The sequence below is a fragment of the Strongylocentrotus purpuratus genome, unplaced genomic scaffold (assembly GCF_000002235.5).
Source record: "Strongylocentrotus purpuratus isolate Spur 01 unplaced genomic scaffold, Spur_5.0 spur5_scaffold_18, whole genome shotgun sequence".
In the NCBI taxonomy this organism is placed as follows: domain Eukaryota; kingdom Metazoa; phylum Echinodermata; class Echinoidea; order Camarodonta; family Strongylocentrotidae; genus Strongylocentrotus; species Strongylocentrotus purpuratus.
This window is the reverse complement of record NW_022145603.1, coordinates 10956053-10972117: the sequence shown is the minus strand read 5'-3', so window position 1 is coordinate 10972117 and position 16065 is coordinate 10956053. Positions and strand designations below refer to the sequence as shown.

General features: G+C 36.4%; 1 protein-coding gene across 1 annotated transcript in view; it reads left to right on the top strand.

The window, feature by feature from the left end:
* The first annotated feature begins 1530 nt into the window (after positions 1 to 1530).
* LOC115918194 (E3 ubiquitin-protein ligase TRIM33-like) overlaps positions 1531 to 16065 on the top strand; it is a 15362-nt gene continuing 827 nt past the window's right edge. The window contains exons 1-10 of the mRNA XM_030989196.1: positions 1531 to 1691; positions 5071 to 5103; positions 5880 to 5945; positions 6707 to 6772; positions 7385 to 7742; positions 8305 to 8490; positions 10934 to 11000; positions 12988 to 13067; positions 13864 to 14007; positions 15422 to 15526. Coding sequence (XP_030845056.1) covers positions 6765 to 6772; positions 7385 to 7742; positions 8305 to 8490; positions 10934 to 11000; positions 12988 to 13067; positions 13864 to 14007; positions 15422 to 15526 — 948 coding nt within the window. The 5' untranslated portion in view covers positions 1531 to 1691; positions 5071 to 5103; positions 5880 to 5945; positions 6707 to 6764. The remainder of the gene's footprint in view (positions 1692 to 5070; positions 5104 to 5879; positions 5946 to 6706; positions 6773 to 7384; positions 7743 to 8304; positions 8491 to 10933; positions 11001 to 12987; positions 13068 to 13863; positions 14008 to 15421; positions 15527 to 16065) is intronic.

The following is a 16065-nucleotide window of genomic DNA, read 5'->3' as shown; positions in this document are numbered from 1 at the left end:
GATCTGGCGCTGCTCAGTGGCTGCCGGGCTCACGATCTATTGGGCAAAAAGAATTTCTAATTTCGGTGTAACTTAATAAAATTTGGAGTGGACTTTAAAAGATTATTATTATTATTATCTTTTTCTTCATCATTGTGTTGTACATATTCAAATTTGTATTGCTCAGAGATTTGAAATCTCAATATATAACAAGAGTGGTTTGAAACCATACAAGCAAATGTTATCTTTTCTCAGTTACTATAGCTAGGGTAAGTCATAAGTGAAAATAATTAATAATAATGATAATAATAATTAAATGTTTTTGTATAGCACTTTACAGAACAGAATTCAGAAGGAATGGGAATGGTGCATGACCCAATAAATTAATAATAAAATAATAGAAATTGGCAAAGAATTATCATTTTGTTTAATGCATTGGTATTTCTAAGGGGATTACCAACATGATTTTTCTGGTCAAATTTATTTTATTTTAGATTTTTCTACCCGAGGTAAATTGTCACAGAATTTCCATATGTAATTTTTCTTAATTTCCATAATTTCCATATTTTGAATTGTCATTCAGATTCGTTTGGGATATTTTTTTTTTTTTACTCATTTACTTTTATTTCATCTATCAAATTTCTAGAGAATTCCGGTAAAAATATTTGAATGATTGAATATAGTTGTTTTTAAATGTTTTTCAACCCAATAATGTTTCAAAGAAAACCATTGTTTGTTTGTTTTTTAATTGTAAGCTTCATTTAATCACATTTCATTTGTATCCAATTCAACATCATATTTTCATGCTTTGATATGTTTGAATCTTATCCATTAATAAATGTGAATATTTCATAACTTTCATGGTGTTATGCAGAATGACTCTCAAAGATAAACTAATTAAGGGTAACCCTAAAATTTTCCAGAAAAACAGAGAAGTGTATTAGCTTGGAGAGAGAGAGAGAGAGAGAGAGAGAGAGAGAGAGAGAGAGAGAGAGAGAGAGAGAGAGAGAGAGAGAGAGAAACAATGATATGTTAATGAGAACAAAGAATTATCCAGCAACTGGTTAAAACCCTCTAGAATATAGAATTCCATACCTGGCAACTCTTTCCATTAAAAGTACCAGGGAAATGATTGTTCTGGGCTATAGAGTAGTGCTGGCTATGATGCATAAAATGTATACATCTCTCTTTAATTTGCAACGAAATACGTAATCTATCCAGTAAACGGTTAGCATAACTCCACTATAGGCCAGTACTGCAAAGAGCATAATTATGTTCATCAACAAGTTTCACGTCAACAAAGAATAAACGAGTTGGGAATACCACATCCGGGAACTTTGAGAGGTGTACAAGACCCCTTCACTTCTTTTCCCCATGCATCCGCGAAATAAGCAAAATCTGCCGTTTGTTTTTCTGACTGTAATTGAGATGACTTGTCACGATTTTATATGAAACATTGTACTCAATATTCAATTTTATGTTTAGGATGGGATTCAAGCTTTAGATATGGCTTTGTAATGAATTTATAACTTTATTTTATTATTACGCCATGTGATGCGGTCTATGAGTGAACATATATTTTTTGTTGTCTTACGGTATTTTTATCTGCCCGAATTGGAGTTTAGTGATTATCTGGTGTCACATTGAAGATGTCCAATAAAGAGCTGGAGAAGCTACAGCATCTGCTGCGAAAGGAAATACAAACCCATCAGGTAACTTTCTATGAATCTGCAAGGTTTTGAGATATGTAGCTCGTAGATTTCAGGGGCCGATACCCGGTGATGCCTGTACCCCTCCAGTTTAAATGTCCTATTGCAACTTGCGTGTGTGTGTGTAATTTGCATGCAAGTCTCCGACTATTTCTGGGTGCTCTACCGGCGACTCCTCGCTAGTTCGTATTTTGACCTTTTACAAAATCTAATATTTTTAGACTTTGGTAGACTTCTTCATCCATTTAACTGCAATGAGCTCAGCTCTCTCTATTTATAGAATGCCAAAAATGTCTCAATTTTGTCTGGGTCTACCCTGTATTTTTCAGATTCGGTGGTTTTTACGATTCTCAGAAACTTTCTCGCCGCATCTTTCCCACAACATCATTTTGGTCTATTGTCCTGAAGCTCGCTGCCTCAAGTTTCATTCATTGACATTTTTGTTTACGTGCATACATGTCAACTGGGAGTGTTATGCAGTATGTGAGCACCGAGTGTGTGTGTGTATTGCAGTGGTAGCCTATGCAAGGGAAGATCTGTGTGGAATTGACTGCACGTAGTGAATACATACATAATCATATTGAAACAAAGTACAAACTTACAAAAATACAAAAAGAATCTAGAGTGCACCCCACATAACAAACAAAAAGATGTGAAGTTAGATTCTAATCGCCAACACTCTGTGAAATGAAGAACTCCTTGAATTTTCTCCATTGTTTGTCAGCTTGGCCTTGTTCATTTTTGATTTTCTTTGTTTTCATTTGTCTGTTTGTTTTTGTTTTTGTTTTTTGAGGATGACTATTTTACCTGACTAAGAAAACATGCATAGACCTATGCATGTAAATAAATAACCAGCAGGCGACCAACGGCTTTAAGTTTTACTTTACGTTCTCACCGAGCCCGAGGGACTTGTAAGTTGGTATCGTGGACTAATGCCTTACCAATGGGCACAAGGACATTTAACAGTTTTGAACCCAGGACCTCCCACTTATGACACCACTGCTCTACCACTGAGCCATCATGCTTCTCATGTTTTTCATGCTTGACTACCTCAAGTGTACAAAATTAATCAATGAATAAATTGAATAAATTAATACTAGAAATGAATAGATTAGTTAATCAATTGAATTAATAACTAAATAATAAATCAAAAGGGTCTTAATGAATGTACAGTACATGTTCAGTAGATCTATGTGGATCTAATTCATAATATTTGTTTAATTTGATGTTATGTTTTTTTTTCCTTGTTGGATTTATAGGCAAAAAAATCTTACAAAATTGTAAAATATTGATCAAGTCTATTCTTACATCTCCAGTTTGTAATGTACTGTAGTTTTTTGCCCTTTAAAAAAAATAGACTACAAGGTTAAGGAATGGGTACATGTATGCACTATCTGTGGAATACATGTAGATGCTTAGTAGTAGTTTAGTTGCATAAATGAAATGGACCAAAATAGTTATCTACATGCAGGCGCGTACGCAGGATTTCTTCGAAGGGGGGGGGGGGGGGGTTATAAAATGTGAAAATCACGCCGAAAATTTCTCAATGACTCGACCAGCCGCTGAATAAACAAACGGGGAGGGGGGGGGGGTAAGAGGACATATGAAAATTTGGCTGATCAATATTTCGTTTCGTTGGGGGGGGGGGTAAGGTCAGCTTTTTGGGGTCACCCATTACCACAATTTTTTTTTTTTTTTTTCCAATCAAAACAAATAATGAGGGGGGGGGGGGTTTCCTCCAAAACACACGCATACAAAAGTTTGAGGGGGGTTCAACCCCCCTCGGCGTACGTGCCTGTCTGATTCCATGACATTTGCTCCGGCGACAATTGCTCCGCTGTAAATTTCATACACTAATCGAATGGCTAACTTCAACCCTGGATTCAACACTATACCCTACCCTAAACCTAACCCTAAACCTAACATAAAACCCTATTGAAACCCTAACCCTAACCCTACATCTTAGACGAAATAAAGCCCGGAGCAATTGTCGCAGGAGCAAATGTCGTGTCACCGCCTGTCTACATGTTAATACTAGGAATTGCAATGACATGTTTAGTTGGCTACAATTCCCTTCGTACTGTTTTCGATCTATACTTACTTACTTGGGTATACTTGGGTGTAGAGACTGGAAGTTTCGCTTATTTGTCCCTCTTTACTGTTGCATCCCGTCTCAAGTATGGTTCAGACTTTATTGGATTGTTTCTCCAATACCTTTCTAGGAATGACTTGAATTGGTTAATGGTGGTAGCATTGACTACTTCCTTAGGCAGGGCATTCCAATTGTTTACACTCCTTATTGAGAAACTATACTGCCTAATAAGTCTTGTGTTAAAACGTTGTTTAACAATCTTGAAATCATGTCCTCTTGTTATTGATCCAGTGGCAAGTTGGAAGAATTTTGAAGGATTCACTCTGTCAAAGCCTCTCAGGATTTTGAATATCTGTATCTGGTCTGCTCTTTGTCTTCTGTAAGCCAAAGTAGGAAGTTGTAGTTCTCTAAGTCTGTCTGGGTATGCTTGTTGTTTCAGTTCAGGAAGAAGTCTGGTGGCCCTCTGTTGGACTTTTTCTAGTATGTCTTCATCTCTCTTGAGTATTGGGCACCATACAGAGTTGCAGTATTCTAGTGTTGGTCGAATAATATTGCACTTTGTTTTTTTGAAGAGCCTGGTCTTAATTTGATTTCTAAGAAATACAATTGTTTATTTCAAGTTTTCAACATGCACTTTGTTGATTGTTTTTTAAATCAGTGTTGCTGAATATCACATGTTCACACTTGTAGAGCGCCACATTGATATTCAAAAGAAATAGAATGACCTTCCAAATACAGAAAAAAAAGTTTAAATTCATTCACTTTTTAATTTTATTTGTTCAATATGCCAGACCCAAAATAAACTCAGATACAATTTACACATGTAACTTGAAATTTATATTAGAATAAGATGAAACTGCATGTACTGTAAGTAAACTAAGTACATTGTACACCACAAGAACCTATTTTATTGGCAATACACTTTGCATGGTGGCATGATTCCTTTGTTACCGCCTTACCGGTATACATTATGCATCTCTAGTACTGGTATACATGTAGACTTGCATGTATTTACATGCAATTACATCATGTACATGGAGATCAGTTTGGTAAATTGGAGTTGGTTATGCACAGGCTGGTCATAAATGCACAAGGAAATACTTTGTTTTTTAGCAGTACAGGTGTAGCCATATAAGCCACTGTATTGTAAATAATTGTGTACTCAATAAGCCAAACATGCACCTTGTGTATGTGCACGTAGGTCTCCTTGTTAATAGAGGGTTCTATTTTTCTTGTTTTATATTCTTTACTAGTTTACTCTTTTTTTCTCTCTCTCTCTCTTTTCTGCAGATACTTGTGACAAAGATCAAGAGTGAACCTCATGTAAGGAAAACTTTTGTATTTACTGTTAAATGTTGTTGTTTGTGATAATTTACATTGCACCTGTGAAAATGAAAGATGTAATATCAATTCATTTTTATGAAGAATTTTGCCACTTGTAAACCAAAGCACTCATCAACCTTGCCTACTTTTAATACTGGGAAGCTTAATACCAAACTGTTAAAATTCTACTGTGTACAACTATCTACCCCTTTTGCTAATGCATTCAGAGTAAATGGATTGGAATTTTGAGCCAGCTGCATTTTCAGTGTACAGCTTTAAGAGATTAAAATTAACAGCTTTGTTTTAATTTAAGTCAACGAAATCACAATCATGTAGACATGTATATAATGTATTTGTTTTTAATTTTCAAAATCCAGATCTTTGTTGAGATCGTGTAAATTTTTTTTTGAAATATCCACAACCTCTTCCTTCAATATTGTTCGGAGATATGATGTTGAAATATTGCGTACATGTATGCAGGCCTTAAATTTCGATATTTTTAGGGCAACGCCACTTTTCTGTAGGGCACATTCCTATAAAGGTTGTATTACAGCACAAATAGGAAGAATTGGAAAGGGCACAAAAAATCTCAAAGGCCAATGAGAGGGGCATTGAGGCCAATCAAAGGGGCATCCAAGGCCATGGCCTTGGTGGCCTTGGGTTAATTTAAGCCCTGTGTATGTACATGTACATTTGAGTCAGTGTACAGTTCTTGTATGAAAGTAATACCGTACATCAAAGTTTATCGTTGTTGTTCTCTCTTTTGTTATGAACAGAATGTAGAACTGCGAATGAATCTGCATGATCAGCAAGCCAAGATAACAGCTCTCAGTGAAAAGCAGGTAAGATTATAGATTATATAACCATGAAAAGGGTGCTAGAATAATGCTTTATAAAGATAAAGATGAGTTTTGGTAATGCGATTGCATTGTGAAAGAAAAGGTGTGGAATGGATCAGAAAAAGTTGATCATGTAGCATGTAAGTATTGGTGTGCACTGCAAGGTTCTGGAGCCATCAAAATCATAATCAATTTGGCCCAGTCTTGGTAAAGTTACAAGCACTATACACATAAAGATGTATATGGGACTACACAAATGGTGTCGGGGCTAGTTTACCTTGATATCCTTATCTTTCTATGCTCATTACTTAGTCAGTATACATTTTCTTCCAAAATTGTTTGGCACATGACATTTATTTGTAATCTTGAACATTCAGTGTAAGTTTCGTTTGATTCTGTGAGGATTCATTTTCTTTTTTTTACCAGAACTCGTGTTTATCTTTAAGCAACCCAGAATGAGCAGACTCAATAAACAGTAATTCTTTTAAATGTACGCCTGTCATCGAAATGAGTGAATTTGGATTTACAGTTCTGTTTGGGAATGGTGGGCGTGAGAATGGTGTAAGAAAACCAAACCATATATATGGAGTCACTGATCACTGAAGTTGTTATTGGCAAGACACTACAAGACACCCGATGTGAATTGATTAAAATGCTTTTAATGAAATTACTTCTGAATTGTGATGAAGTCAGTGAAAACAGGTCCCTTCTCCTCCAGTCCTCCCTTTATTTTTCTACCATACTTTTTGTAATGTTTACCACAGAAAAAAGTCGTAGAACAACTCCGCTCAGACCTTGGTGTGAGGAAGCCCTCAGCACAGCATGAAGCGGTGAGAAATCTATATTAACCTTCTTATTACCAAATAACGCCTACATGTACATGTAGATGAAATTTATGATTTGTATGCGTATAATCTCAAGTTGCAGTTTCGAGCATCATTAACATAAAGTCATCAGCATTTTCCCTCTTCAGGTTGTTAATAACTTTTGAGCCATGATAAAACTCCAAGACAAGGGGAAATCTTTTTAACAATGAAATTCTAAAGTTCCTATTCCATATTCTTCTATCTTTGTCATGTAAAGTACTGTCCCGTTCTCGTCTCTTTCGGCATCCCCCTTTTTCCCTATTTTGTAGTTACAGTACCGACTTGTTAATTTAATTACTCTTTATTCCTAAGTAGCATTTGAGGTGTCCACACTTGTACAAGCATTGCTTTTTAGTAGACCTCTCTGTTTCCAATATGTATTTCTACATTTATTGTAAATTTGTATAATTGATTTGTAATGTTTTGTTGGAAGCAAAATAAATTGAAATTGAAATATTAGAAAAAAAGAGGAAGGCAGAGAGAGAAAGAAACCTCTAGAAAGTTTATTAGCTTTGAATTCCTCAGCCAATTTTTTCTTTGATTTTGAAACAGAAATATTGTTCTTCTCTTTTGCAGGTGCAGAAGGTCACTCTACTGCAAACCAGCGCTCAAACCCCTGACCACATCTCAACACCTGAACATCCCTAGTCGAGTCAAGGCCAACATGATCGGTGGTACAACCACCAAGCTCCTTGTAGCCCCCACTACCACCCATACCACCACCATCACAACCACACCCATAACCAGTGGAGGAGGGGGAGTGGTCGGTGGTGGAGGAGGAGGAGGAGGCGGTGCTCAGCATACCCCTTCCACGCCCACTCGTCTGTCGATCCTAACCAATAAACCTTCGGTTATAAGTATCAAGGTGCCTAATATTTCCGGTCGGCTGAACTCGCTGGTGGTCAAGAGACCCGTTTCACAAAACCTGTCAAAGGTAAGCATTTTAAAAAAAAATTTATTTATTTTATTTGGTCCTCAAGGATAACATAAAGTCAACTGGCTATTTACAATCATGTACAGGAATGTGAAATGACAAAAACGTCATGAAGTCCACTACAACACAAATATATTTTTCCCCAGTTTTGAAGGATAATCCAATGAAGGTAGCAAGTTGCTGTGAATGTAAAAAGAATATTTGGCAAGACTGTTTGAACAAAAATGAATAAATAATCAAAAAGTGTTAATTTTGGAAAATTGAGATCACTGTTACAGTCAAACAGGTTACAGTCAAACCTGCTTTAGTGATCACCTGTCTACTCAGACCACATTTTTGGTTTCCCTTGAAAAGGATTCTTTATTGGAACATGTACTAAAGACCACTTTTTGTGTTTCACTTGGGCAGTCGCTATAGATAGGTTTGACTGTATTACAAAAAAATGGTATCTGCTATTAAACATCAAAAGCCCTAGATGCTTACTCTCTCAATTTTATGTTACGAGAACAAGTAGCCATTGTAGGTTCAAGTTATGTCTATTTTTCTTCCGACTTTCTTGAAGGAACTTGATTACATGGCAAAGCAGTACAAGCGGCAATTCCTGTCTACAAGGCCTAAAGACAACCCACTGCCTTCGTCGCTATCAAGTTGTGTTGCCTCGCAATCTACATCATCTTCAACGTTGCTGTCATCTACCATGACCTATACTACAGCCTGCCTGAAGAAACCTTTAACTGCCGAAGAAATGGTATGTTGTCTGCAAGAGGTCCCCTCTAGATATCTGTTTTCCCATCTAAGTGGATTTTTTCATGGGAAATGGCTGTGCAGCATCTACAATAATAATACTCATTTTTTTTATAGCGCTTATTACAATCACTAAGCGCTTCCAAACTTGGAGATTATTACCCCAGCATTAGCTGTGCTGCCATTTAGGCGCTCAAGCACTTCAAAGAATTAATTCCTGCCAGGTACCCATGTACATCACCTGGGTTGAGTGTGGCAAATGTAGATCAATGTCTTGCCAAAGGACATTAGTGCCGCGGCGGGTTTCGAACCCTGGACCTTGTGATCTACAGTCAGGCGACTTAACCACTCGACCACGGAACCTCTAGATATTTGTGTATTAATAGGCAGCGCTCAACACTGACCCGTACCCAGGAACATGGGAACCCAAAATCAAAATACAGACTCCCATTAAGCTTAACTCCCATTAAGCTTAACTCCAATGATTTTGAAAGTTTTACTTGTATTGGGGCTCATGCATCATATCATTTGATAGATATATTCCTGTTCTTTGTTACTTACTCATTTAGTGAGCCCTAATTTCATCAGTCATTCATATTGCAAATTAGATAAAATGTTGTAAATAACCGTTGTTGTCAAAGGCACCCTGTAATCGTTTGATAATTTTGCGTTGCCATAGAAACTGGAGTTCATGGCATCCATCGGCCTGGTCACCCCGAAGACGGCGGAAACCTTACAGAGTAAGAGATCGGAGAGGAAAAGAAGAAGTACGGCCAACCCCAGTTCTCAAAGTTCGACAAGCATGAGTTGGAGGTAAGCATGGTGGTGGTCAGTGTGTTAATTTAGCAAAACAATGTAGGATATCATGAAAATATCATCTACAACTAAGATATTTTCAAACTCTTGTTGTAAGTGGCTGAACAAGGATTCTTGGAGAAGAATACAAATTTTGTAAGTCATTATCATGGGCAAGAAATTGCTAAGAATCTCTAACAGGCGGAATAAAAAAGAAAAGAAAGGCTCTCGCATTTGTCCCTCTTTCGGTTGGGAACTGAAAATATTACCGGAACTTATGAGAGGGTTAGGCTATTTTGTTTATAAAATTGTCTTATTTCACCCATGTCCTCCATCCACCCCCCCCCCCCCCCCTCCACTCACCCCCATATTATCCCTGGATCTGCCACTAATTATCAACTTATTACTGATATGGTTTGAAAATCATACACTATTAACTAGTTAATCAATATAATTCTCATTTGACTAATTTCCGTATTAATATTAAAATTGATAATATGGCAATCGAACAAAAAAGGACATTAAAGTTTTTAGGAGTTTTTATTGACGAAAATTTAACATGGAATGATCACTTACATTATGTATCTATGTGTATATCGAGAAGTGTTGGAATAATAAATAAGTTAAAATTTCTTTTGCCCCATACTACGTTATTTTTATTGTACAACACACTAGTACTTCCATATATAACATATTGTAATATTGTTTGGGCAAATTGTGGTGTAACCAAACTTAATTCAATTCTTTTATTACAAAAAAGGGCATTGCGTATTTGTACTGGATCTCTTTTTTTAGCCCATACAGACCCATTATTTCTTAAGTTAAAAACCTTAAAAGTCACTGACTTACATACTCTCCAAGTTGCAATTTTTATGTTCAAATACATGAATAAGCAACTGCCACCTTCATTCGATAATTTTTTTGTTCATAATAATACAATTCATTCTTATCCAACTCGTATTTCTGAGAATTTTCATTTAACTAACCCCAGATTGTTGATTACACATAAATCAATCAGACACCATGGCCCCGATTTATGGAACAATTTATCTCAACTAATTAAATCATGCTCGACCCTTTATTCTTTTAAAGCGACACTAAAACGTCACATTATATCCTCATACAAAATCGTTATTCATTAAACTTCGTCTCTTAATTCGAATATATTTTTAATTTATTAATTCTTAAAATACAATAGTATTGTATTATAAACATTACATACCAGAACCCTATTCGCACTTGCACATGCACTTTCACTGCACCCACTTGATCAATTTCGTGTGTACAACTATATTTTTTAAGAGTTTGCCGCTATTCTCTCGAGGCCGCCATCGATTTCAAGCTTACCGCTCATGATGGCGGTCTCCTGCATTTTCTGTAATTTATCTTTCTTTTTTTTCTTTTTTTTCATTGAAATTATATTTGTGTTTGTATGCATCTTATTCAATGTACTTAAAAATGTATAATCATGTAAAATGAAGAAATATTTGTTACTTTATGTATATGATTATGTTTCATTTTGAAAATGCAGAAATAAAAATAAATAAACAAAATAAACAATATGATATATATGCATATCATTTAATTAGTTGTTCGTTACACAACACAAGTCAGGGTTATTTTCAGTTTATTAACTTCTTGTTTGTAAACAGAGTCGGAGGTCAGCAACAACTTATCTAGCCGCTGCTAACGGATGGTCGGGAGAGAAAAGGAGAAAAGGTATGAAAACAAAGCCTTCAATCTTTCAAACTTACTTGTACAATTAGAAAGGGGGAAAACATCTTGTACATTTATTCTGAAATTGAGGTTATGAAGAGATTGTGGAAGTGTTAGAAAGCATGAATTTGAACGTATGTTGTATCTTGGTCATTGAAATGCATTCCTAGAGAAACTTTCTTAGGTTTATTGTAATTTGTATTCAGGTAAAACTCTTTTCCACAAACGTATATTCCCCCAGTTCTTTCATCATTGTTTGTTTGTTTTACCTGACTGCTAAGAAGCATGAGTATGCTTGTAAGAAAGCAACCAGGGGTCCGATGTCTTAAAGTCCTCTCCAAGGGACTTGGTAATGAGAGTTAATGCCTTACCAAAGGGTACTAGTGCATCCACTTGGTTCCAAACCCGGGACCTACCGGTTACGAGACCACTGCTCGACCACTGAGCCATCACGCCCCCTTCGTTTATCTACTAAGAAAGCACATTGATGAATCTGTCTGAACATTTTGCTCACTTATCATGTCTTGTGTAATAATAATAATAATATTAAATTTTTATATAGCGCTTAAAGGGATCGTTTAACAATGTTAAATCTGAGATACACGGTCCTACATGTTAACAGTGTCTGTGATATTTAAGTAATATTGACTGCCTTCTGGGCAATACGACATATATCGCCCGAACCGAAGGTGAGGGTGATATATGACAAGTCGTATTGCCCTGAATTAGGCAGTCAATATTACTATTATTAACCACATCAGACATCTAGAGCAAACAAGAAACTCTTACTATCTTATACTCTTAAATTATGTAGGCTACACAGGGTTTCCTAGCATTAGAAGTTGCAAAAACATTGTCAAACCAGCACTGTTCATCCAGTGTTTGACAGATTTTCGATACACTGCAAACAGTTTGCCTAGGGTGTGATTGTTACGTCACAATGGAGTTCGCGCAAAGTGCGCATTTTCTAATACACGATGCGCGATGTAAATTACAATAGCTGATGCGCGATGTAAATTACAACTGGCACTACATTATTGCGCACTAGTTTAACACGCATTTTGCCATTGACTTTTCAGAGCGGGCTAAAATATTTGTCCATTGACTTACTGTATAACCTATATTGCCCGCCAAATTACACACAAATCCCATTGACTCTTCTGAGCGGGGTAAAATATTTGCGCATTGGTTTTCTATATAACCTATATTGCCCGCCAAATTACACACAAAATCCCATTGACTTTTCTGCGCGGACTAACTTATTGTAATTTTGGTGACTTATCCATCAAAACCTTGAGGGCAATACCATTTAAAAATTGCCCTGCTCAGATGTCTGATACGGTTAATAATGTTTAATATTGAAGCCCTGAAAAAATCGCGCTTCAAAATGATCAAGAAGTGCCTCAAAAAAGTAAAAATCTTTGATTGACCGGTTTTAGCATACTCGTTTTCCCCAATAGACTGTAGTGTTACGAAAACCGTTCAGCAAACGGTTTTCAAAATTTGTAATTCCAATCATTAATATCTTGATAATCAGACAGGCGATCGGCTTGAAAAAGTCATGGAGTTCCTGACTGACCTAAAGGTTTATATTTATCATTGCAGCATGAGCTAATTTAAGGATTATTTCTAAAAGATCTAAGACAAAGTTACCGGATCCCTTTAATAGAAATGTCTCTAAGCGCTTTACAAATATACTATTAACCCGGTCATTGGATTCAATACTTGCCTGAGGAGCATTCCAGCCAGGCGTTACTTGACGCGCAAAAACTGTTTGACAATGACGGCCGCATCCTACCTGGTACTCATTTAACACCTGGGTAGAGAGTAGCAAGGGCAGGTTAATATCTTACCAAAGGATATAAGTGTCATGTCGAGATTCGAACCCTCGACCTTTGCATCTCCAGTCAAGCGCCTTAAACCACTCGACCACGACACTCCCAGTCATTCACTCTTAATATTTCTTTTTGTGCCTCCTTTTTCACTACAGCTGCTAGGCCTGCTAGATTCGCTGATGGTGTTGGTTCAGAAAATGCTGGAATAAATGGTCTGCCTAAGCCAGACTCAGATGTAAGTAGTTAGTATACAATGGAGTTTCTAGTTTGACTTTGTTCTAATATCTTGTCAAAGAATTTGTCTTATCTTTAATATCAGTTAATGTACTGTTATTCATGTTGTTGGAGATTTCCTGTAAGTGCCACGAAAGTGGGGCTCTATTTTCACTCACAAATTTTTTTGTATTTTGTATTCACATGAACTTTCTGTCAGCAAGGGCCACACAGTATTGGACTTCACTTCACTGTAAATAGGATTAAGCATAAGGAAAATAAAATTTAATTTTAGACCTTCGGTATCTTTAAATAGTCATGAATTTGATACGTATTATGCCATAGGTCTGTTGATACGTGTGAGGGTTCTGCCATTGTATGTACAAACTTTTGCTATTTGTTGGCTCCATTTTAATACCAGATGCATACTAAATTATCATGCAACATTCCTAAAGTAACTTGGAATGTGCAGGTGATAAATGATACAATAAAATGAAATACAATTGATATTGATGATAATAATATTAATTGCAATGTAATATTGTGTTTGTAGTTACTCTGGATATATGAACAAACATTGAATTTAATGTAAATTGAGAGAAAATATCTATATAATGTGAATTTTAGTGCTATATGTTTATTCTTTCTATAATTTATATTGTATGTATCATGTCACATGTACATTTACTATTATCTTTCTGTAAATAATGCATGTAAACGCAACAAATTTGCTTTTGGACCAATAAATTTTAAATTGGATTTGATTGAATCGAATTGAATTCATTACTTTGATAATCATTTGTCCCTCTTACCACCAGGGGCATGAGGATATATGTGCAGTCTGTAGGCAGATTGGTGAGCTGTTGATGTGCGATACCTGTAACCTAGTCTACCATCTGACCTGCCTGGACCCGCCCCTCGCCGCCGTACCCCCAGGAGCCTGGAGCTGCCCCGAATGCAAGGTAGGATCATATCCCGTAGAGTAAAGAGAGTTGCGTCACTGGAAGTCGTGCTCATTCATAAGTAATGTTAATTCCATTAGTGATATTGATTTTTCTTGAAGTAATCTTGATTTGTGTACAGCGCTTTGAAACTTTTATGTCACAAGCGCTATATAACTGTTTAGTATTAATATTATTACAAGTCTAATTCAGGAATTAATTCCTTGAAATGCTAGAGTGCTGTAATGGCAGCCATGCTAAAGCCAGGGTAATAAGTATAGAGTGCCTGAAGTGTCAAGTGTTCCGGACATTAGCGCTTTACAAGAACCCATGAATATTATTATTATTGTTACTTTCATTATTATAGTAATGAAAAAGGAAGACCAACTAGAGAATTGGGAAGACACCTAGGCCGTGGTTCATGCCTTTCTCTCTCACAAACGGGTCAAGAAGAGAATGAGAAATATGAGAAAACAAGAGAAAGATCATCTTTGGAGATGGTAGTCAAGTTTCCATGTGAAGTAGGTCATAATTCGCTGACACCAGACTTAATGGAATACCATTAATGGGTGCACACGTCTGCACACAGCTAACTCGTAGTCCAATTAAGACATACCCCCTAGTCTCTCTGAGAGTCTTCGGGTGAGGGATATGTAAGAAAATTCCTTTTCCATATGGGGTGCATTACATAAGGCTGATTGGTCATAAAAACTGAAAGCTAGTGATTGACAACACCTCTTATTGGCCAAATGCCCAAATGGTGTCGAATTCCCCATAAAAGCACACTATTGTGCACCATTCTAGTGACTTGGTAACATTGTTGAAGGTTGATGAAAAAACTGCTTAATTTTGTATGAAATGTTACTTATTATATTCATTCTACTGTACTAACCCTCTAACATACAAAAAATCCTGAAAAAATTCTTAAACCAAATATTTATGGTTTTCTTTGAAGGCGTCACGATGCGACAACCTCTAACAGTAAATTCTCCCAACCATTTTTGAATTTTCCCAACCGTTTTTACATAAAAATAACACATAAGACTGGCTTTCAAAATAAATTCAACATTTAAATGTCTGGAATGGTATATAGAGCTTTGCTTTGTGACATTGAACATTCATCTAAAATATAATTAAATTGTAATAATATAGGAGATTTAAGGAATCGATCAGATCAGATCAGTTTTTTCCCAATTTTTATTTATAACAATGGTCTGTTTTTACTCAAACTTTCAGGTTATCTTTAATTGTACATCTAGCATTGAAGTTACTACCGTAGCACTATTTTCTCTCATTTAACAATGTTACCAAGTCCCTTTAACATACCAATTCCATCCCATTTTTCCTTTGACTGACGCAGTTAAAGGGTAAAGACAAGCCAGAGAATTGGCAGGGCACCTTGGCTGTGGTTCATGCCTTTCTCTCTCACAAACAGTCGATGGAAGACGAGAAGAAGAAGCTCGGTCGCCGGGCGGCGGACCTCCGGATGCAGAGAGTCCAGCTGGAAGAGAAAGCTAAACATCTCAACGATGCCATTACGGTAAGGACACATTGCAGAAGATCACCGTTATTGTACAGTCAAACCTGCTTTATCGACCATCTGCATAGAAAGAGCACTTGTCCACAAAGACATTATTTTCCCTTGTATATTGCTTCTCATTAAAACCTTTATCAAAGGAACATGTACATAAAGACTACCTGTCTATAGAGACCATATTTATTGTTTCCCTTGAGTACGGTTTCTCATTAAAAACTTTATTAAAAGAACCTGTACAAATACTGCACAAAACAAAAGAAATAGGCCAGTGTAAAGTTGGCTGAATACTGAACCCAATGCTAAATTTCTGTGACGAAGTTACTCTCAACCGATCAAATGCCACAATATCAGTAGTTTATAACATTTATTGCAACTTGATATCTATAATGAGTTTTATGAAACAGGGCACAGGTCTCCATACTGTTATGTCACAGGGGGTCCACACTGAAATCTTTGGGTCCCTGTCCACATGGCCCTTGTTTAAATTTGCCCAAATCTTATGTGTCGGGGGAAGTGTATCACAAAGACTAAGATCGACTTCA